We start from the raw sequence: 22,052 nt of genomic DNA, 5'->3' as shown, positions 1-22,052 counted from the left end.
AGTTTTACTTATCCATAATTGCAATTCCCAGGTATTTAGTTGAACTGATTGGCTTTAGATTCCTGTGTAACCGAAATGTAATGGATTCCTTTTAGTTCTAATTTGAATGACCTCTCATTTATCCTTCATTAGAGTCAATTGCCGCTTTTCTCGTCATACAGATATCTTGTCTAAATCATTTTCTACTTGGTTTTGAGCTTGTAACAAGTTTTGTAGATGGTAAATGACAGTATCATCTATAAACAGTCTACGAGGGTTCCTCAGATTGTCTTCTAAGTCGTTTATACAGATCTCTCAATGGGACATCTGAAACAGTTGACATGCAGTGGAGTCCAGAATTAAATCAAGAGGTCTACAGCCAGCCCAATCCTTTTCTAACAAGGATCAGTGCAGAGGCTGGACGAGTCCCTTGTGGTGGTTGCTGGGCTTGCGGTTTATCTTCTCAGTGCGTTCCCCATATGCTCTGCATGATTCAGATTCCGAGTCTTTCATGATCTCGTTGTCGATGGGACTTTCGAAGGCCCTCGAATGTTCTCCTTGACATCGCGAAAGTAAGTCATTTGATTAAAGATAACCGCCACAGCATCTTTGACTAGTGAAACAAGAACGTCTGGTTCGATCCCAACCACTGCTTAAAACTTGAATAAAAATCATCAGCAATGGCCGCCAAGCACTTTTGCTAAAGGAATTCACCCTCTTACTGCTTATTAGCGTGTTAAAGGAGGCAGCAGATCGGATAGATTTCCGCAACACCCTCTCGCATTTCGGATGGAAAACCGTCACTAAAATGCGAGAGAATCAGCAGTGATCAGTGGCTTGAGGATGCGGAAGGTAATGGAAACGCCTAATGTGTATCCATAAGTTATGTGGGCTGTAATTGGAAATGTAGAATGATGATCTCTCCATTGGCAAAAGATTGCCCCATTTGGATATCCGGGTGTGGACTACCAACGAGAAAAAGATTGAAGAACCAACGAAAAGGAAATATTCTACGAGTCAGAGCATGTAATGTCAGAAATCTGAGCCGGCCGTTGTGGCCGAGCGGTTCTAGGCGCTACAGTCTGGAACCGCGCGACCGCTGGGGTCGCAGGTTCGAATCCCGCCTCGGGAATGGATGTGTGTGATGTCCTTAGGTTAGTTAGGTTTAAGTAGTTCTAAGTTCTAGGAGACTGATGACATCAGATGTTAAGTCCAATAGTGCTTAGAGCCATCTGAACCATCTCAGAAATCTGAATGCACTAGGTATGATGTAAAATCTAAAAAGGGAAATCCAAAGGCTTAGTCTAGATATAGTGGTTGTCAGCGAAGAAAAATAGAAAGAAGGATAGCTGGTCAGACGAATATAGGGTAATATTAACAGCAGCATAAAAGTTTGTACTGGAGAAGGATTTGTCATGAATACAAAGACAGACCATAGGCTTACTATTGACACATCAGTGATAGGTTTATTTTCATCAGGATCGACAACAAAACAACAACAACAACAATAGTTCAGGTATACATGCCGACGTGCTAACATGTGTGAGACTGCTTCTGATCTACCCTCCTACCACAGTTGCGCAGGGATGCTCTGTGAGTGTTTTAGGAATTTGACTTGAACCTACAGCCAGCAAGGTAGGGAGATAACAGCTCACCATGCAGAGCTCAGAAGAGTGCAGCAGTATGGACAGTGATGTAATCAGATAACGATCTCAACGTCGGTTGCACTAGACTCCCTGTAAAGGAAACGTTATCGCTAACAGAAAATAGTGTATGGGTTCAGGCATAAGTTTATGTTAGAAAAAAATTAAAATCTCAGATTTTCATTGTTACAGTTTATTTTTACTCTAAGTATGATTTTATGACATAGTAATTAGTTGTAATAAGTACAGGATGGTAAAATGTTGATATTGGGTGTTCACAACTGTGAAGCCAAATTGCTAACTATTCGAAGGTTTAATAGTAAGAGGGTTGATGACCATGTCTGGGAGTCGATAAAATACAAACAAATTAAATACAGTTGGGGTCAAAGAAATCAGTTACGCTAAAATGCACAATGAAAATACCAAAAACTAAATAGGATCTGTATATGGTACGTAAATATCACTTCAAATATAATTGCACAATTAAAACAGTTCAATACCTTCAGAGTATAAAGCACTCTGCAGTGGCTGATCAATCCTTATCGCTAGATCGTATATATCACGTATTTCCCTTTCAATTAAGCTCGACAATCATGAATATGTTTAACTACAGGTCATGATTGGAAGTACGAAAAAAATAGGAGAGACGGAGATTACCGTAGTTCTGAGTGTCAGTTGAATATCACTTGCTGGCGTAACGCGAGCGCGCGTGTTTACCTTTCGTCGGCGGCGGCAGTGGCTGCTGTTGGCGCGAGCTGTGAACCTGAGAATCAATCCTAAATCTCTATCCGCTGTTAAACACCAGTCTGACACACTCCCTACATCTTCGGTGAAGCCGAGACTCCTAGTTGTTCCCTATCTAAGTTTATTGGCATGGTACATACTATTTGGCTGAAACAGTACATACGTCGTTGCCCTCAAATCACTCGCATGCCTTAACTGTCAGTAAGCGGTGCAATTCTCCATACTGGGATACTTTGCAGTTTAACTCCTTAAGAGTTAAGATGAGCCTGTGAACAACACATAATTACTCTCGCAATCGTCTCGGTGTGGCGTGACTCGCCTTGCTCAAACACTCGATGGTTTGATGCAAGAAAAGAGCGAATTTTTCTGTCTGCATTTTGCCTATATCAAAGCCGGTGGCCACGCTTTTTCTTTCTGGCCAATCAGGGCATTTGTACTTGTTACAGCTCCATCCACTAGAGTTTCTGTGACCTATCAAAGGCGTCGCTTCTTTCATAGGACAGACTTAAGCTTTTGCTACATAATACTGAGATAAACAGCTTTTTGCATGTGGGTTTTAAGACATTTGGCTATGGTGAGTCACCAATGTTTTGAGTTGGGTTTCTCCGGACGTTTATCTGTCATCTCCAGCCATGTACCTGCACAAAGGCTTTCTGAATGGTCTTTGCAAAATGGAAGAACAAGGGTGGCTTGGGCCAGCGGCGTGCACTGTGGCTATGGCGCCTCATTGTGTACACTGGATGTCCCACTGTGAAGGTTTCAGCCAAACAGTGGACAGGCATTGCTGTTGTAAAATTCTCCTTTCCTCAGAACTGCGCCTCTTAGCTTGGGTCTGGAAAATTACTTGCTTGCAGTTCCTAGTGTGAGTGTTAGTGGTTTATATTCACGAGATGTTGGCTTGTCTATTCAATTTTCATACCAAAAAAATTCGTACATTTTTATGTAACTATGTCTTATGACGTATCAATTTAACTGGAATTGTTTCAGGAATTCAGCGGAAGGTTTGTTATTTGTCTGACACCTTACAACGTCACAAGCAGAAGGTTAAGAGATGGGAAAAGTATATGAGAATACTGAAAGTGAAATTCAGCACATAAAGACAGATGAAAATTTAATAATCATGAGGGACTGGAACATCGTAGTGAGGCGTAGTGAGGAACGAAGCTAAAGTTGGTTTTAAAAGCGAATATTGGCTCCATAGTAGGAATGTAAAAGGATAATGACTGATTGAGTTTTGTGTTAAATTTCAGTTAGTAACAGTTAATACACAGTTCAAAAATGACAGAAGGAGGAGGTACATTTGGAAAAGGCTTAGAAACATGAGAAGATCCCTGCTGGATTACATCATGGTCAGATAGTGGTTCCGAAATCAGGTATTGGATTTCAGTGGATACCCAGGAGCAGATACAGACCAAGATCACGATTCAGTAATGATGAGGATTAGATTGAAGTTTACGAGAATGATCAAGAATAATCAATGAGGGAATGAGTTGGATACTGAAGTACTAAGGAAGTGTGTTTAACGCTCTCTAAGGCTGTAGATACTGCGATAATAAATACCACAATAGCCAATTCAATTGAAGACCAATGGAAATCTCCAAAAATGGCAACCACAGAAGATAGATCGAGAAATATAAGTACAGGCAAGGTAACTGCGAAGAAACCCAGGGTAACAGATACTTCAAATGATTGACAAAAGATAGAACTACGAAACTTTTAAGTGAAAGCAAGAAATATAGCAATATAGAACACTTACAATCGAAATGAATAGGAAGCACAGGGAAACTAAAGCTAAATGGTTGCAGGAAAAATGCGTAAGAATCGAAAAGGAAATGGTCGTCAGGAGAACTGTTCCAGCATATACAAAAGTCAAAGTAATTTTTGATGAAGTTAAAAACATAGGCTTCAACATCGAGTTTACCATAGGGATTTTACTTTTAAATACAGAAGAGAGACAAGTTTGGTGGAAAGAGAACACTGAAGGCTTCTACGAGAGGAAGGAACCATGAAATAACGTGATAGAAAAAGAAATCGGAACCAGTGTGGAGGACTGGGGATCCAGTGTTTGTGTCAGAGTTTAACGGAGCTCTGGAAGAGTAGCGATCAGATAAGGTGGTGGGAATAGATAAAACTCCTCTGGAATTTCTAAAATCAGTGAGGTAAGTGGTAACCAAACAATTATTCAAAGTGGTTTAAATAATCTATGAGTTGGAGATGTACCAGCAGACTTTCAGACCCCTATCAGCCACACCATGCCATGCCATGTGAGAGAACTATCACCCAATCTGCTTAACAGATCATGAATCAAAGTTGCTGACAAAAATGTTCAAAAGAACGAAAAAAGGCTTAGAGTCTCGTAGGTGATACCAGTTTGGTTTTAGGAAAGGTAAAGGCACCACAGAGGAAGTTCCGACGTCGCACTTGATTATGGAAGCAAGACTGAATAAATGGAGATATGATCACAGGAATTATCCATCTATAATGTTACAACATGTTCGACATTCTCCGGAAATGGGGCTAAACTATACGAAAAGAAGGGTAACACAGATTACTTACAAAAACCAAGAGGGTAAAGTAAGAATGGAAGACCGTGAACGAAGTGCTCTCATTAAAAAGTGGTGTAAAACAGGGATGTAGTCTTTAGCCCCTACTGTTCAATCTGTACGTTGAAGAAGAGATGATGGAAACAACAGAAAGATTCAGAAGTTGAATTAAAATTCAGGGTGAAAGAATACAATGATAATACTCGCTGATGACTCACCTATCCTCAGTGAAAGTGAGGGACAATTGCAGGATGTGTCTAATGAGTAAATACTATGGATTGAGTGTAAGCTGAACGAAGACGACAGTTATGAGGAGTAACAGAAATGAAATTAGCGATAAACCTAACATCAAAATTTGGGACCACGACGTACACAATGTAGGAAACTTGCTATCTTGGAAATAGTGTTGCAGCACAATAAAAAAAAAAAAATCGTGTGGCTAGGGCCTCCCGGAGGTTAGACCGTTCGCCTGGTGCAAGTCTTTCGATTTGACGCCACGTCGGCGACTTGCGAGTCGATGGGGATGAAATGATGATGATTAGGACAACACAACACCCAGTCCCTGAGCGGGGAAAATCTCCGACCCAGCCGGGAATCGAACCCGGGCCCTTAGGACTGACAGTCCGTCGCGCTGACCTCTCTTTTTTTTTAAAAAAAATAAAAATCTCATTTTGACCGCTTTTTGTTCGTTGCATCTGCTCGGAACGGACGTCGTAAGACACCCGTTTAAGTTCGTTGTTGATCGATTAACTCAGTTTTTTTATTACAGAGGGCAGCTAACCCTCTCACCGACGACGCTGAGCTACTGTGCCGACACCTCTCAGCTACCGGGGGCGGACTGCAGCACAATGTAATCATCACATTAAAATTATTCCATTGCTCTTCAAATGCGAGCCAGAAATCACACTAAAATTACGCCATTTACCTTCGAATGCATGTTTGTACGCAAATCAAATGGATGAAAACATGTTTTGTCGCACTCTCTCCGTGATAACCAGAAACCAGTGTTGAATGGTGAAATGGTGGTCAGCCACGCTACAGTCAACTCAAACAAAGGACACAGCTGGTTGTTTTTCACCGTGCATGCGCTTATGTACCGTCATCCCTTCCTGCACTACGAGTGCTACGTTTCTCACACCAACACGTCAGTATTTTTCTTTGATATTGCGTGTTACGTATTGTGGTGGCATACAGGTTGAGGGATTTTCGAGCAGCTTTTGTTGTAACTGTCCCATTGTTGATTGGCTAGGACTACTATTTCATGGTGCTATGGGAATGCGCCGACCAAGTGCATTCTCCGGACCGGCAAGCGATGGTACAACGAACGAAGGCCGATATTTTATCCACCACGTGACGCCGCTTCGAAAGTGTATTGGTCAAGACACGGACACTAGACCGGGTTATAGAAGAACGCCCATCGATGTATCACATCAACGAAAGCAAAAGACGACGAGAAGTCCTGGTACATTCCGTGTACAGACACCAAACATCGCAACAAGTAATAGGAAAGGAGTTTGTAGAACATTACGGTCAACTTTACACTGGAGTGGATGCTAATATGGCAGCCATTACCGAAGTTACTCGTACAATTCTCTGCACCATTGAACCAGAGGCAGAAGCATAACTGATGGAGGAGTTACAGAGGAGGAAATACTGGAGGGCATTGGTAGGGAAACGGTGAATAAATCACCGAGACCAGATGGCCTCGCTTTGAATTCTACAGAACCTTTCGCTGGCACCACGATGGACTGCTATCTGCCGCAAATTAATTCCTCCTGACTTACCCTTACCGCTAGCTTTTTTGGAGGTCTTGATCACTCCAATACACAACCTCTCAGGCGGCACATGGATGCGGGACTTCCCCCACAGACGCTCCTTAATTGCTGTAAAATATTCATCAGATTATTAGCAGCGTACCTCTGAGGAGTATTACGCCAAATGATCTCACTCAATCAAATGTCGCTCAGCTTGGACGATAACATCTAGAAGCTGCCCCGTTAATTTTGATCAAACCTTCGATTGAGTGAGCCATACCTATCTTGCAGAAGACCTGATGCTCATGTAGTTCCCACGGCCATTCATCAACGTCGTGACGATACTACTCTTCAATGCCTCCTTCAAAGTCCTTGTCAATGGATGTACGACGAAATCTCTTATCGTAGCGATGACGCTCAGACAATCTCCCGATTTTTTTTCTTCCAATGGGAAGCACAGCATTGGACCAGAACTGTATTCTTCGTGGACGGATACTAAAATGAATGCAGAAATGTGGCTTCGAGGCTAGACAGTGCTCTGTTTGTTTAGTGATGGCCCTAAGAACGTGTTGGACTTCTGGACCTTCTTACAGGAACGACATCTGAAGATCGTGTGCAATCCGAAGTACCGACTGTGTTTCTCTAACTTCCTATGGAGCACGTTTCATGACCTCCGCTAGCTGGAATATCCAGAGTAGGAGAACTTAAATTATCACTGTGATGAACAAATGACCGGAAGATAAAAATCGATGAATGTCATGTACATACGAAAAGACGTACCCGGATAAAAGAGCAGGAGGGCGATTGGAAATCAGATTCTTCATTATGCTGTCTATTTCTTTATGTTACGCGAGGATAGTGTTAACTCTATACATCTTTCAAGTAAAACAGAAATATTATTTCGTGGTATGACAAAGAAGCTGTTGTTACTTAAATTAAAATTTACTTAACTATAACATGTGTAACTACGTAGACTTTATTTAATATTTTAGTGTGATATGTTAAAGATATTCATCAGAATTTGATGTCTAATTGGATAGGTGATTTTAAAAAAAAAAAAAAAAAAAAAAAAAAAAACAAGTTGTTAAGGCAACCGCGCGTGATAAAACGGGGAGAAATTAAACAAAAAAACAAAAGAAATAAAAATTTCTGTAGAATACTTGCCCGTGAAAGGCAAAGATCTAGACTGCTAGTCTCGGTTGGCACTAATTTTTTTCTGCGAAGAAGATTGGTATTTATTTTTCTATTGAAGTAACGCATGTAAAAACATTAATCGATTCTCGCTGTTACCAACATTTTTATTTTGATTTCACTTCATTCATTAATTGTTAATTATAGAACTTAAGTATATTTATACAGTTTAATTAAGATGTGTAAACTTAATATATTCAATGTAGTTTAGATTACTACAGTTGTAAGTCCAAAGGGTAGATGCCATTACATTGCAGATTAAAGTGGTAAAATTTTGCCTAAGCCGCACTGCATCGAAGTAAGAAGAACATAAAATGTAGACTAGCACAAACACAGAGCATTCCTGTCCAAAAGCATTCTGTTAGTATCAAACAATGGACTCAATATAGGAAAGAAATTTTTCAGGACAGACGTTTGGAATACAGGATTGTATGATTGTGTATCATGTAATGTAGGAAAACCGGAAAAGAAGAGAATCGAAGCACAAGAGAAATGGTGCTGCAGAAGAATGTTAAAAATTAGTTGGACAGATGCGTGAAGGTTATGGCTATTCATTATGAAGATTGGCTATTCATTATTTCAAGAAAGCACTTTGATATGCCTCTTGCTGGTGGAGGCGCAATGAGAACATAGTCCGCGGCAACAGTGCAAAACAAATTTATTAAAAATCGCATAAACAAAGGCTTCTTCTAAAAGCAAGTTAATTACAAGAACTGTTTTTAGTGCTGCGTGGTAATCACTCATTTTACTGTAACCGACAAAGGAACTATGTGGAAAATGCTGAGAAGAAGAAGGATTAGGATGACAGGATACGTGTTAAGAAATCAGGGAATACCTCCATAGCACAAGAGAAATCAGTAAAGAATAAAACTATAGGGGAAGACAGACGTTTGAACACATCCAACAAATAATAACCGAAGAAGTTGGGTGCAGGTGTGACTTTGACAGGAAGAGACTGGCGCGGAAAAGGAATTCGTGGCAGGCCACATCAACCTAATCAAAAGACTGATGACTCAAAAACAAAGACCTTAAGGATGTTGAGTACGGGATATAGTTTAACAAAATGCAGCAAATTAGTGATCGTACATCAAACATTTATGATATGTAGTGTCACAAGTTTCATAAGAAAGCTAGATATTCTTCTAACTGATCTTAATACACTACTGGCCTTTAAAATTGCTACATCAAGAAGAAATGCAGATGATAAACGGGTATTCATTGGACAAATATATTATACTAGAACTGACATGTGATTACATTTTCGCGCAATTTGGGTGCATAGATCCTGAGAAATGAGTACCCAGCCAGCCGAAGTGGCCGTGCGGTTAAAGGCGCTGCAGTCTAGAACCGCAAGACCGCTACGGTCGCAGGTTCGAATCCTGACTCGGGCATGGATGTTTGTGATGTCCTTAGGTTAGTTAGGTTCAATTAGTTCTAAGTTCTAGGGCACTAATGACCTCAGCAGTTGAGTCCCACAGCGCTCAGAGCCATTTGAACCATTTTGAGTACCCAGAACAGCCACCTCTGGTCGTAATAACGGCCTTGATACGCCTGGCCATTGAGTCAAACAGAGCTTGGATGGCGTGTACAGGTACAGCTGCCCATGCAGCTTCAACACGATACCACAGTTCATCAAGACTAGTGACTAGTGTATTGTGACGAGCCAGTTGCTCGGCCACGATTGACCAGACGTTTTCAATCGGTGAGAGATCTGGAGAATGTTCTGGCCAGGGCAGCAGTCGAACATTTTCTGTATACAGAAAGGCCCGTACAGGACTTGCAACATGCGGCCGTCCATTATCCTGCTGACATGTACGGTTTCGCAAGGATTGAATGAATGGTAGAAAAATGGTTGAAATGGCTCTGAGCACTATGGGACTCAACTGCTGAGGTCATCTGTCCCCTAGAACTCAGAACTACTTAAACCTAACTAACCTAAGGACATCACACACATCCATGCCCGAGGCAGGATTCGAACCTGCGACCCTAGTGGTCGCGCGGTTCCAGACTGTAGCGCCTAGAACCGCTCGGCCACGCCGGACGGCAATGAAGGGTAGAGCCACGGGTGCTAACACATCTGAAATGTAACGTCCACTGTTCAAAGTGCCGTCAGTACGAACAAGACGTGACCGAGACGTGTAACCAATGGCACCGCATGCCATCACGCCGGGTGATACGCGAGTATGGCGATGACGAATGCACACTTCCAATGTGCGTCCACCGCGGTGTCGCCAAACACGGATGCAACCATCATGATGCTGTAAACAGAACTTGGATTCATCCGAAAGAATGATGTTTTGCCACTCGTGCCCCCAGGTTTTCGTTGAGTCCACCATCGCAGGCGCTCCTGTCTGTGATGCAGCGTCAAGGGTAACCGCAGCCATGGTCTCCGAGCTGATAGTCCATGCTGCTGCAAACGTCGTCGAACTGTTCGTGCAGATGATTGTTGTCCTGAAAACGTCCCCTTCTGTTGACTCAGGGATCGAGACGTGGTTGCACGATCCGTTACAGCCATGCGGATAAGATGCCTGTCATCTCGACTGCTAGTGATACGAGGCCGTTGGGGTCCAGCACGGCCTTCCGCATTACCCTCCTGAACCCACCTATTCCATATTCTGCTAACAGTCATTGGATCTCGACCAACGCGAGCAGCAATGTCGCGATACGATAAACCGCAATCGCGATAGGCTACAATCCGACCTTTATCAAAGTCGGAAACGTGATGGTACACATTTCTCCTCCTGACACGAGGCATCACAACAACGGTTCACCAGACAACGCCGGTCAACTGCTGTTTGTATATGAGAAATCGGTTGGAATCTGTCCTCATGTCAACACGTTGTAGGTGTCGGCACCGGCGCCAACCTTGTGTGAATGCTCTGAAAAGCTAATCATTTGCATATCACAGCATCTACTTCCTTTCGGTTAAATTTCGCGTCTGTAGCACGTCATCTTCGTGGTGTAGCAATTTTAATGGCCAGTAGTGTACGTTCGATAACTCAGCAGGTAGGCACAATATAAGTGGTCATTTGTCATAGTGACCACGTTCAGTTAATAGCCATCTGAAGTGGTGACAGATGTTTAACGTTAGCGCACAGTCGCGGGCTGTAGCGAGCGTCACACAAGGGCCAGAGCTGCGGCGCTGACCTGGGCGATGAACTTGGCGTCGGGGTGCAGGTTGAACTGGTAGGCGCGCCTCAGCGGCGGCCGCGGGTCCCAGTTGGTGACGATCTGCGGGATCTCCAGCCGGTCGCACACGGAGCGCACGATGTCCGTGGAGGCGCTCTGCCGCGGGCCGATGATGCCGGCCACGCCCTCAGACGTCAGGTTGCACACTGCAACAGCAGCAGCGCACAAAGCTAAACCAATCCAACAAGAAACATACTACACTTAAAATATAGGGACTGAGAAAAAAAGGTACTAAAATTTGGCGAGAAGGTTGCTCACTTTTAGAAAAGAAAATCTAAGTTACGCTTCCAAAAGAGGTATCCGATTTCAAAAGAGTGAACCCTGCATGAAAGGAAATAGAAACTTTGGGTGAATATTAAGTTATACGTCGAAATGAAAAACTCGCCTTGGCAACGGCTGTAAGTTGCTAGTACATGTGGTTGCTATTAGGGGTCTCCGTGGCGAATCTACCTCACTCAGTCACTCTTTCCTTCACCAATGTGCATCAAATCGCGTGACGATCACAGCGGTGAAACGCGTTCTTCAGTCTCTGTTTCAACGAGCAATATTCAGTCATCGAGACTACGGCGCTGCTTCTCCTACAGTACAAAGCGTTTGACGATGGCACCGGCAGTTTCTAGACACTGGTCCTTTATGTAACGGGAAAACCACAGCTGACACCGGTACGCTCGCCAGCCACGTAGAGTGCGTTAAGAATTTGCATGCAGTCCACAGATGTCTGTCTACACGTTGTGTCAGCCACACATTAGCGATTCCTCGTGTGTGTGTCTGACGTGTTTTGCAGTGATGTCTGTGTCTGAAAACGTACAGGATTCATCTGCTACAATCCAGTCATTATGGTGATAAACGACAAACTGTAGAGCTTTGTACATGGTCGTGCTGGAAAGTACTGCTTCCGAATTTTTTATGTGAAAACTCTCAAAGATATTTAAATAAAACTAATCCTCATTAGAGAATCGTGTAAAAATTTGAAGAAAATCGGTCAACTACTTTCCGAGATTTTTGGTGACAACTTTAAGCCGTGGCTTGCCTTGATAAAGTAATACAGATTAAGTCATAAACTTAAATTATTACTGAAGAGTTGAAGTCGAAGACAGTATGAATGAAGAAACATGTAACCACTGCTATGAGCATCATGTGCACAGTCTAACATACACAGTGGTGGGAAAGATGTTACTGTCTGACGGCTGAATCAACACTAGCGCCCCTAGTGGCGAGAAAGCAGCCAAAAGATTTAATTATTTTTCTACTTAATAAACGAAATAGTTATTACATTTTTGCGCTCTAAGGACTAGTAAATTATCGATAGACATGAATGATAGTGAAGTAAATGTAAAAACAGCCGAATCTTACTGATTCAGTGCCATAAGCTACCACTTATTCATGAATAAATACTTTAGAATATGTGTATAACTGCAGCTTATACAGCTAAAATCAAAAGAATATAAACAATATTTCATGCGTGAGGAAAATGTGTTTCTGTTGCTGTCTGTTGTTATTATGATAGGCACTTCCCTTGACACGTAACCATTTCGTATTGGGTCTAGCGATTCGCATATTCTTGCATTCCACTCGACTTTCCAACGCACGAATATTTTTGTAATTTCAATCGCTTTTGGATCAATAGTCAATGTGTTGAAGATCTTTGCTGTTTGTGACTCATATGTAGCAACAATACTGGAATTGGTTTCTTCTGTGGTGGGAAAAAGTTTGATTAGTTTCGACGTTTTATTGTCACATCTGTGTGATTTTCCCTAACGCTACAGCTGTGGTGACTTACTTGGCAAGTGAAATGAAGTAGACACTGCATTCAATATAAGTTTTCTACGTTCCATATTCACCCATTTGACTGGAAGTCCAGTGAAGAAAACTTAACGTTGTTGAGCAGATATACGACGTCTTTCTGCAAAAGGTCAGGTCTTCTACTGTTTACTCACCATTTTTGTTCTTAAAAAGAAAACGAGATTCTTCATTAAATATCTGTAGGTTACAAGAGAACCGTAAATAAACTTTTCTGTAATGTACCGTTCCACACTTCCTAGGGTGCTTAAGTAACAAAAGAAAAGGCAAATGTGGTGTCATTTTATAGTTATTGTCGACTTTTATGTTATTACAGTCGCTCCCCATTGCAAAAACTACGTTATAATTCAATATAGATGACGCTGTTCGTATTCATCCGATACCGTTTTCAGAAGTGTAGCTTACTAGCCGCTTGAAGCGCCGCAGTCGCATATTATAACAAAAATGAGACGCTGTCACTACTGTTTGGTTTAGACTGTGAAGATGTGCACATTCACCCACACCAAGAGCGGCACAAAAGGCTCTGTAATGCGGACATACGCTGAACGCGACTGCCCCTCACCGCTGCGAACTGGTTACTCTGTATACACGGCGAGAAACGCCACGCAGCTGAGGAACACGATAGCTCAGCAGTGGTGTTCGAGTCTTCCTGCACTGTCCGACCCGTATTGATACTCTAGCAACATTATGGCCCCTGGCGGCACACTATTTGAAATTTTCGAAGTGACTATAGTTGAACAAAACACAAGAGTAAATCAATTAGAATGTATTCATAAAAACTGCAGTACAACGAAGAAACCACATAAATAATGTACAGGGCGTTTTTAAAAAGCTATCTCATTTTCTTACACAGCTGGGAACAACTATAAAAAAAATTACCTTAAAAAATACCTGTAGAGATAGGGGCCATTCTACTTGTGACGGTAACTGCCTGCCGAAGTGGCCGTGCGGTTAAAGGCGCTGCAGTCTGGAACCGCAAGACCGCTACGGTCGCAGGTTCGAATCCTGCCTCGGGCATGGATGTTTGTGATGTCCTTAGGTTAGTTAGGTTTAACTAGTTCTAAGTTCTAGGGGACTAATGACCTCAGCAGTTGAGTCCCATAGTGCTCAGAGCCATTTGAACCATTTTTGGTAACTGCCTGTTATCAGGGGTACAAGCTGCCTTGTTGTTAACGTTCACTGTTCATTTCCTATTTGATGATAATATATGCTGATGGGCACACGACATATGCGTCTTTAACGCTAATACGAAAAGCTTTAAATGATAAATGTGCTTAAAAGAGCATTTTTCCAATCTCCTGTAAGAAAATGGCTTGTGGAGCAGTCAGTGTCGGTAGTTCGGTGGTAGTGACCAGAATTATTGAATGATGGCGACTGTGTACGTCAAGGAGTAACGCCTGACAGTCCTTTTATTTGTCAAAAAACTGCCTTATTTTCCGTAGTTCCTCTTTATGGACAAAACATGTCGTCAAGCGGTTCATTAGCGAGTAGTTCTATCTCTGATGAGCGGTTCTAGAAGATGCGCGAAATATCCATCTACAACTGTCACTGTGTGTTCATAGCACCCAAAACATTTCCCAACCATAAATTTCCCTAGATGTGAGAACAGGTGTAAATCGCGGAATACAAAATCTTAAGAATATGATGCCTGTTTCTACACTCTATACTTAAAAATCTTCCTTTTTCCCATTCTGAAAGCGCCTTTCACTGTGTTGACGGAAGGAAGCTTTTTAATCTGCAATCAAACTCTTTTCTTCTCGCAGAAATTTTCGGTCAGTTGTTCATAAAAAATGTATGGCGTTCTTTTCTTCTGATATACCTATAACGTCAGTGCCATGCGGCTTTGGTCTCCGGTTGTCGAGTATTAATGTGTGTACTTTCACGTCGTCTTCATCTGTGCCTGCAGTTCTGGGACATCCTCCGAGGGTATTACCTTCAAGATTGTAACTGCCTTATCTGAATTCCGCGGCATGCTTCTTAGCTGCTGAAAATTAAAAACTAAACTCAAATTCTCATCAACTTCCATGATGTCTATGAACGAACCTCTAATGAGGTTTATAATTAAAATGTTTGACAAAATAATGATCTTTCATCGTCTTTCACGAAATTTACTTGGGCTGAATAAAGGATAATTTACGCTGCGAAGAAAATGTTACTCAGTAATGTAAGGCCTCTACCAAGGGAATATAAGTGAGAAGGAAACTGAAAATGTGTCTTGTTGACAAAGCCTTCTACAAACGATTTTATTATTTTGAAAATTACGGGTACTTATGGCATAAAATGAATTTTATCCATAGTGGATGCTGTCGAACTCCGTGACTGTTCCTTTATCGGGTGTACAAAGATATCCGTTTCCAGCCACAATAAAAGGTTATTTATCTGTCACACGACCGGTTTCGGGCTTGTGCCCATCCTCAGGTGTTTATACATTCATTGACATGTTCATACTGTTGGAGATCACTGTATAAATACAAAAAATTATTTGTTGGTGACTACACAGATACAAGTGGGACAATTGTAAGTGGTAAGGCAACATTTGACGAAAATATATATGTATTTACATAAAGCTGAAGCACCATTATTACAGTTATGCTGTGGTGACAGTTTTGCCACTTAGATACACACTTATTGTCATTTTCACGTCCATATTTCAGTTTTACTTGGTAAAAACAGCATAACTGTAATAATGGTGCTTCATCTTTATGTAAGTACAGATATATTTTCGTCAAATGCTGTCTTACCACTTACAATTGTCCCACTTGTATCTGTGTAATCACCACCAAATATTTTTTTGTATTTATACGGTGATCTCCAACAGTATAAACATGTAAATGAATGTATAAAGACCTGAGGATGGGCGCAAGCCCGAAACCGGTCGTGTGGCAGATAAATAACCTTTTATTGTGACTAGTAGCGGATATTTTTCTACACCCGACTTATGGCATAGTTGTTGCATATATAAGAATCAAAAGTATCAAAGGCTCAGCTGACCTTTGGTATTCAGACTGCATGACTTACTGTGGCCTCTGGAAATCTTTTGTGTCGATGGACAAATAAAGGTGCATCAGGGTTTGAATTCCGTATTAAACCGTAGGAGCACTACAGAACTTCGGTGAGCCGGGCATGTGGTTGGAGAAAGACAATTCCAATATTCTCTGCAAACTACTGTGCTCTCCAAAGCAAATTTTGCAGTGGTGGCCCTTAACTCGTAACATACTTTCAGAAATCGGCAGTAAGTGACCTGCGCAGTCTGAGCTGTGGGGAAAAAATCGGTTAGTCCTCCAACATGGAGACTGAAGCTGGGAGGTGAGCTGTAGCAGTCAGGGCGGAAGGGGAGGCTGACCTGCGCGGCCTGTGCCGAAGCTGTCGCCGCGGCTGAGCGTCCTGAGGACGGGCTCCAGCGTGGGCCGGAACACGCGCTGCGGCGCCCACGACGCCGTCTGCCGGTTGATGGCGTCCACAGCCGACTGAAAGGCGAACGCCCACTCTGGGGGCGAGCCCTCTTCGAACAGCCCGGCTGAAACACAACGGGTGTCTTTTACACCGACTACTACCAGTGCTACAAACGTTTTTATTTATTATTTACACTCATGTTCAGAAAAACAGAACACCTCGAACGACTAGAGATAGGATGTTCATATTCACAGCATATGTAAGCTAATACTCGTATCCAGAATGAGATTTCCACTCTGCAGCGCTGTTATGAAACTTCCTGGCAGATTAAAACTGCGTGCCGGACCGAGACTCGAACTCGAGACCATTGTCTTTCGCGGGCAAGTGCTCTACCAACTGAGCTACCCAAGCACGACTCACGCCCCTCTTCACAGCCTTACTTCTGCCAGTATCTCGTCTCCTACCTTCCAAACTTCACAGAAGCTCTCCTGCGAACCTTGCAGAACTAGCATTCCTGAAAGAGAGGATATTGCGGAGACATGGCTTAGCCACAGCCTTGGGTATGTTTCCAGAATGAGATTTTCACTCTGCAGCGGAGTTTGCGCTGATATGAAACTTCCTGGCAGATTAAAACTGTGTGCTGGAACGAGACTCGAACTCGGGACATTGCCTTTCGCGGGCAAGTGCTCCACCAACTGAGCTACGCAAGCACGACTCACGCCCCGTCTGCACAGCTTTACTTCTGCCAGTACCTCGTCTCCTATCTTCCAAACTTCACAGAAGCTCTCCTGCGAACCTTGCAGAACTAGCACTCCTGAAAGAAAGGATATTGCGGAGACATGGCTTAGCCATGCTAGTTCTGCAGGGTTCGCAGGAGAGCTTCTGTGAAGTTTGGAAGGTAGGAGACGAGGTACTGGCAGAAGTAAAGCTGTGAAGACGGTTCGTGAGTCGTAGTACTCGGATATTCTGCCGAAATTATTAACATTCCAGTCACGGGGGTTCAGAATGTGTCCTGTTGCGCAGCAGGCACAGGGTCTGGCATGGGCCCTGATAACTTGTTCCATGTGTGATGGCATCGACGAGTATAAGGCGCGAATGGCGTCCTGTGGTATAGCCATCCATGCTGCATTCACCTGGTTCCAAAGTTCGCCTGTCCCGCAGTTTCACCATATCCCACACATTTTCGATTGGCGACAGGTCTAGTGATCTGGTGGGCCAGGGCAAAAGGCTGACATCCTGTGACACTAAGAAGGTGCGGTAACATGTGGTCGTGCATTGTCTTACTGAAAAATAGCGTCTGGGGTGTTATGTAGAAAGGTTATGGCTAAGGGTCGCAGAATGTCATTCACTTAGGTCACACTGGTCACAGTGCCTTGGACACGCACCAAGTGTGGTTCAAATGGCTCTAAGCACTATGGGACTTAACATATGAGGTCATCAGTCCCCTAGACTTAGAACTGCACTACTAGCCATTAAAACTGCTACACCACGATGATGACGTGCTACAGACGCGAAATTTAACCGACAGGAACAAGATGCTCTGATATGCAAATGATTAGCTTTTCGGGCCATTCCCACAACGTTGGCGCCGGTGACGACACCTACAACCCGCTGACAGGAGGAAAGTCTCCAACCGATTTCTCATACTCAAACAGCAGTTGACCAGCGTTGCCTGGTGAAACGTTGTCGTGATGCCTCGTCTAAGGAGGAGAAATGCGTACCATCACGTTTCCGACTTTGATAAAGGTCGGATTGTAGTCTATCGCGATTGCGGTTTATCGTATCGCGACATTGCTGCTCGCGTTGGTCCAGATCCAATGACTGTTAGCAGAATATGGAATCGGTGGGTTCAGGAGGGTAATACGGAACGCCGTGCTGGATACCCACGGACTCGTATCACTAGCAGTCGAGATGACAGGCATCTTATCCGCATGGTTGTAACGGATCGTGCAGCCACGTCTCGATCCCTGAGTCAACAGATGGGGACGTTTGCAAGACAACAACCATCTGCACGAAATGTTCAACGATGTTTGCAGCAGCATGGACTATCAGCTTGGAGACCATGGCTGCGGTTACCCTTGACGCTGCATCACAGACAGGAGCGCCTGCGATGGTCTACTCAGCGACGAATCTGGGTGCACGAATGGCAAAACGTCATTTTTTTATGAATCCAGGTTCTGTTTACAGCATCATGATGGTCGCATCCGTGTTTGGCGACATCGCGGTGAACGCACATTGGAAGCGTGTATTCGTCATCGCCATACTGGCGTATCACCCGGCGTGATGGCTTGCGGTGCCATTGGTTACACGTCTCGGTCACGTCTTGTTCGCATTGACAGCACTTTGAACAGTGGACGTTACATTTCAGATGTGTTACCACCCGTGGCTCCACCCTTCATTCGATCCTCTCGAAACCCTACAAGTCAGCAGGATAATGGACGGCCGCATGTTGCAGGTCCTGTACGGGCCTTTCTGGATACAGAACATGTTCGACTGCTGCCCTGGCCAGCACATTCTCCAGATCTCTCACCCACTGAAAACGTCTGGTCAATGGTGGCCGAGCAACTGGCTCGTCACAATACACCAGTCACTACTCTTGATGGACTGTGGTATCGTGTTGAAGCTGCATGGGCAGCTGTACCTGTACACGCCATCCAAGCTCTGTTTGACTCAGTGGCCAGGCGTATCAAGGCCGTTATTACGGCCAGAGGTGGCTGTTCTGGGTACTCATTTCTCAGGATCTATGCACCCAAATTGTGCGAAAATGTAATCACGTGTCAGTTCTAGGATAATATATCTGTCCAATGAATACCCGTTTATCATCTGCATTTCTTCTTGGTGTAGCAATTTTAATGGCCAGTAGTGTATTAAGATCAGTTATTAGAATATCTAGCTTTCTTATGAAACTTGTGACACTACATATCATAAATGTTTGATGTACGATCACTAATTTGCTACATTTTGTTAAACTATATCCCGTACTCAATATCCTTAAGGTTTTTGATTTTGAGTCATCAGTCTTTTGATTTGGTTGATGTGGCCTGCCACGAATTCCTTTTCCGCGCCGGTCTCTTCCTGTCAAAGTCACACAAGTACCCAACTTCTTCGGTTATTATTTGTTGGATGTGTTCAAACGTCTGTCTTCCCCTATAGTTTTATTCTTTATTGATTTCTCTTGTACTATGGAGGTATTCCTTGATTTCTTAACACGTATCCTGTCATCCTGATCCTTCTTCTTCTCAGTATTTTCCACATAGTTCCTTTGTCGGTTACTGTAAAATGAGTGATTACCACGCTCCACTAAAAACAGTTCTTGTAATTAACTTGCTTTGAGAAGAAGCCTTTGTTTATGCGATTTTTAATAAACTTGTTTTGCACTGTTGACGCGGACTATGTTCTCATTGCGCCTCCACCAGCAAGAGGCATATCAAAGTGCTTTCTTGAAATAATGAATAGCCATAGTACAGTTTTGGTGTTTAACCTTCACGCATCTGTCCAACTAATTTTTAACATTCTTCTGCAGCACCATTTCTCTTGTGCTTCGATTCTCTTCTTTTCCGGTTTTCCCACATTACATGACACACAATCATACAATCCTGTATTCCAAACGTCTGTCCTGAAAAATTTCTTGCCTATATTAAGTCCATTGTTTGATACTAACAGAATGCTTTTGGACAGGAATGCTCTGTGTTTGTGCTAGTCAACATTTTATGTTCTTCTTACTTCGATGCAGTGCGGCTTAGGCAAAGTTTTACCACTTTAATCTGCAATGTAATGGCATCAACCCTTTGGACTTACAATTGTAGTTGAACGTACATTGGAAGCGTGAATTCGTCATCGCCATACTGGCGTATCGCCCGACGTGATGGTATGGGGTGCCATTGGTTACACGTCTCGGTCACATCTTGTTCGCATTGACGGCACTTTGAACAGTGGACGTTACATTTCAGATGTGTTACGAACCGTGGCTCTACCCTTCATTCTATCCCTGCGAAACCCTTCATTTCAGCAAGATAATTCACGACCGCATGTTGCAGGTGCTGTACGGGCCTTTCTGGATACAGAACATGTTCGACTGCTGCCCTGGCCAGCACATTCTCCACATCTCTCACAAATTGGTCAACGGTGGCCGAACAACTGGCTCGTCACAGTACGCCAGCCTCTACTCTTGATGAACTGTGGTATCGTTTTGAAGCTGCATGGCATCCAAGATCTGTTTGACTCAATGCCCAGGTGTATGAAGGCCGTTATTACGGCCAGAGGTGGTTGTTCTGGGTACTGATTTCTCAGGATCTATGCAACCAAATTGCTTGAAAATGTGATCACATGTCAGTTCTAGTATAATATATTTGTCCAATGAATACCAGTTTATCATCTGCATTTCTTCTTGGTGTTACAATTTTAATGGCCAGTAGTGTGCATTAACCTAACCAACCTAAGGACATCACGCACATCCATGCCCGAGGCAGGATTCGAGCCTCCGACTGTAGGAGCAGTGCCGTTCCGGACTGAAGCGCCTAGAACCACTCAGCCACAACGGCCGGCGCACCAACTGTGATTTGTGGTTGTACACAACAGCACACCACACCATAAGGCTTTGAATTGGCGCTGTGTGTCTTGTTTGGGTGCAGTCACTGTGATGCCACTCCCCCTGTCTGCGGCGAACCATAATGCGGCCATCATTTTCAAACAAACAGAACCTGGATGAATCTGAAAACACTATCTGATGCCATTCCCGTCGCTAGTGACGTCGCTCCATACACCATTGCCGTCTGCCATGTTTCTGCACATTCATCAAAGTTAGGCGGGAAAGTGGACGACGCGCACGTAATCCATGCCGACAGTCTGTCACCCCTGATAGTGTGCGATGTGTTACACTGTTTCACTGTTGCCCCAGAGCCGAGAAGGACGCAGATCTGTAGTGCAGTATCATCCGGATGAGGTGTCGATCTTCTTTGGGAGTGGTCTAGGTAGTGAGACCTGACCCATCTCATCGTGCCGGCCGGGGTGGCCGAGCAGAAGTTAAGTCCCGTAGTGCTCAGAGCCATTTGAACCATCTCATCGTGTTCTACGGTCTCCCGTGAACCATTCGGCACACAACCGTCGCACTGCCGGAACACTTTGTCTCTCACAAGCTGACTCGTTGATTTGATGGTAAGGTTCGCGCATACGTCTGTGAGGCATCCTGCGTGTCTGCTCAAAACACACTGATCCATTACCCGTGATTTATATCGACAACGAGAGCTGCAGGCACATTTTACCGGTAGTCGGTGTTGCGCCACGATATCGATGTTAATCTTGAACCGGCGGGATGACACGGTTCAAATGTTAATCATTTCTGCAGAACATAGTAAATGTCCTGTGAATATGAACGTCCTATCTCTAGTCGTTCAAGGCGTTCTGATTTTTATGAAAGTGTGTGTATATAACTTTCAAGATTAGAGCTACCAGGCCCGCTCTTACATCTAACTTTCTGTAGATTTTACGTGACATAAATGACACTCAAATTTTTAAACTACACTTGGAGGTTCAAAATTACAATAGTACAAATAGAATAATGCACAGGAAGTTTACAATCGCACATGAGAAGTACAATAACAAATACTACATACAGGAAGGTAAGTTTTAATTGCGAGTGTTAGTTAGCAATATGCCTGAAAGAGAGGGGTAGGGGAAAGAGGAACGTGGTAACACAAAAAAAGTGGAAAGAAAGTGGCGTGCGACACAGAGAAATGGAAAGAGAAGGAAATGCAACTGTGAGATGATAAGAGCACTGATTTTACTATTTGACAGAGGGAAAATTGGCCACAGACGCT

At 43.4% G+C, this 22,052-nt stretch overlaps 1 protein-coding gene across 1 annotated transcript in view; it reads right to left on the bottom strand.

Moving 5' to 3' along the window:
• Positions 1–13,753, bottom strand: part of LOC124594289 (glutamate receptor ionotropic, kainate 2-like) — a 152,433-nt gene extending 138,680 nt beyond the window's left edge. Inside the window, exons 1-2 of the mRNA XM_047132652.1 lie at positions 13,735–13,753; positions 11,002–11,189 (exon numbers count right to left, since the gene is read on the bottom strand). Coding sequence (XP_046988608.1) covers positions 11,002–11,189; positions 13,735–13,753 — 207 coding nt within the window. The remainder of the gene's footprint in view (positions 1–11,001; positions 11,190–13,734) is intronic.
• Between the last annotated feature and the right edge of the window lie 8,299 nt (positions 13,754–22,052).

The sequence above is a fragment of the Schistocerca americana genome, chromosome 2 (genome assembly GCF_021461395.2).
Source record: "Schistocerca americana isolate TAMUIC-IGC-003095 chromosome 2, iqSchAmer2.1, whole genome shotgun sequence".
Taxonomy (NCBI): domain Eukaryota; kingdom Metazoa; phylum Arthropoda; class Insecta; order Orthoptera; family Acrididae; genus Schistocerca; species Schistocerca americana.
Note: the sequence above shows the minus strand (reverse complement) of the source record. Positions and strands in the feature narration are given on the sequence as shown.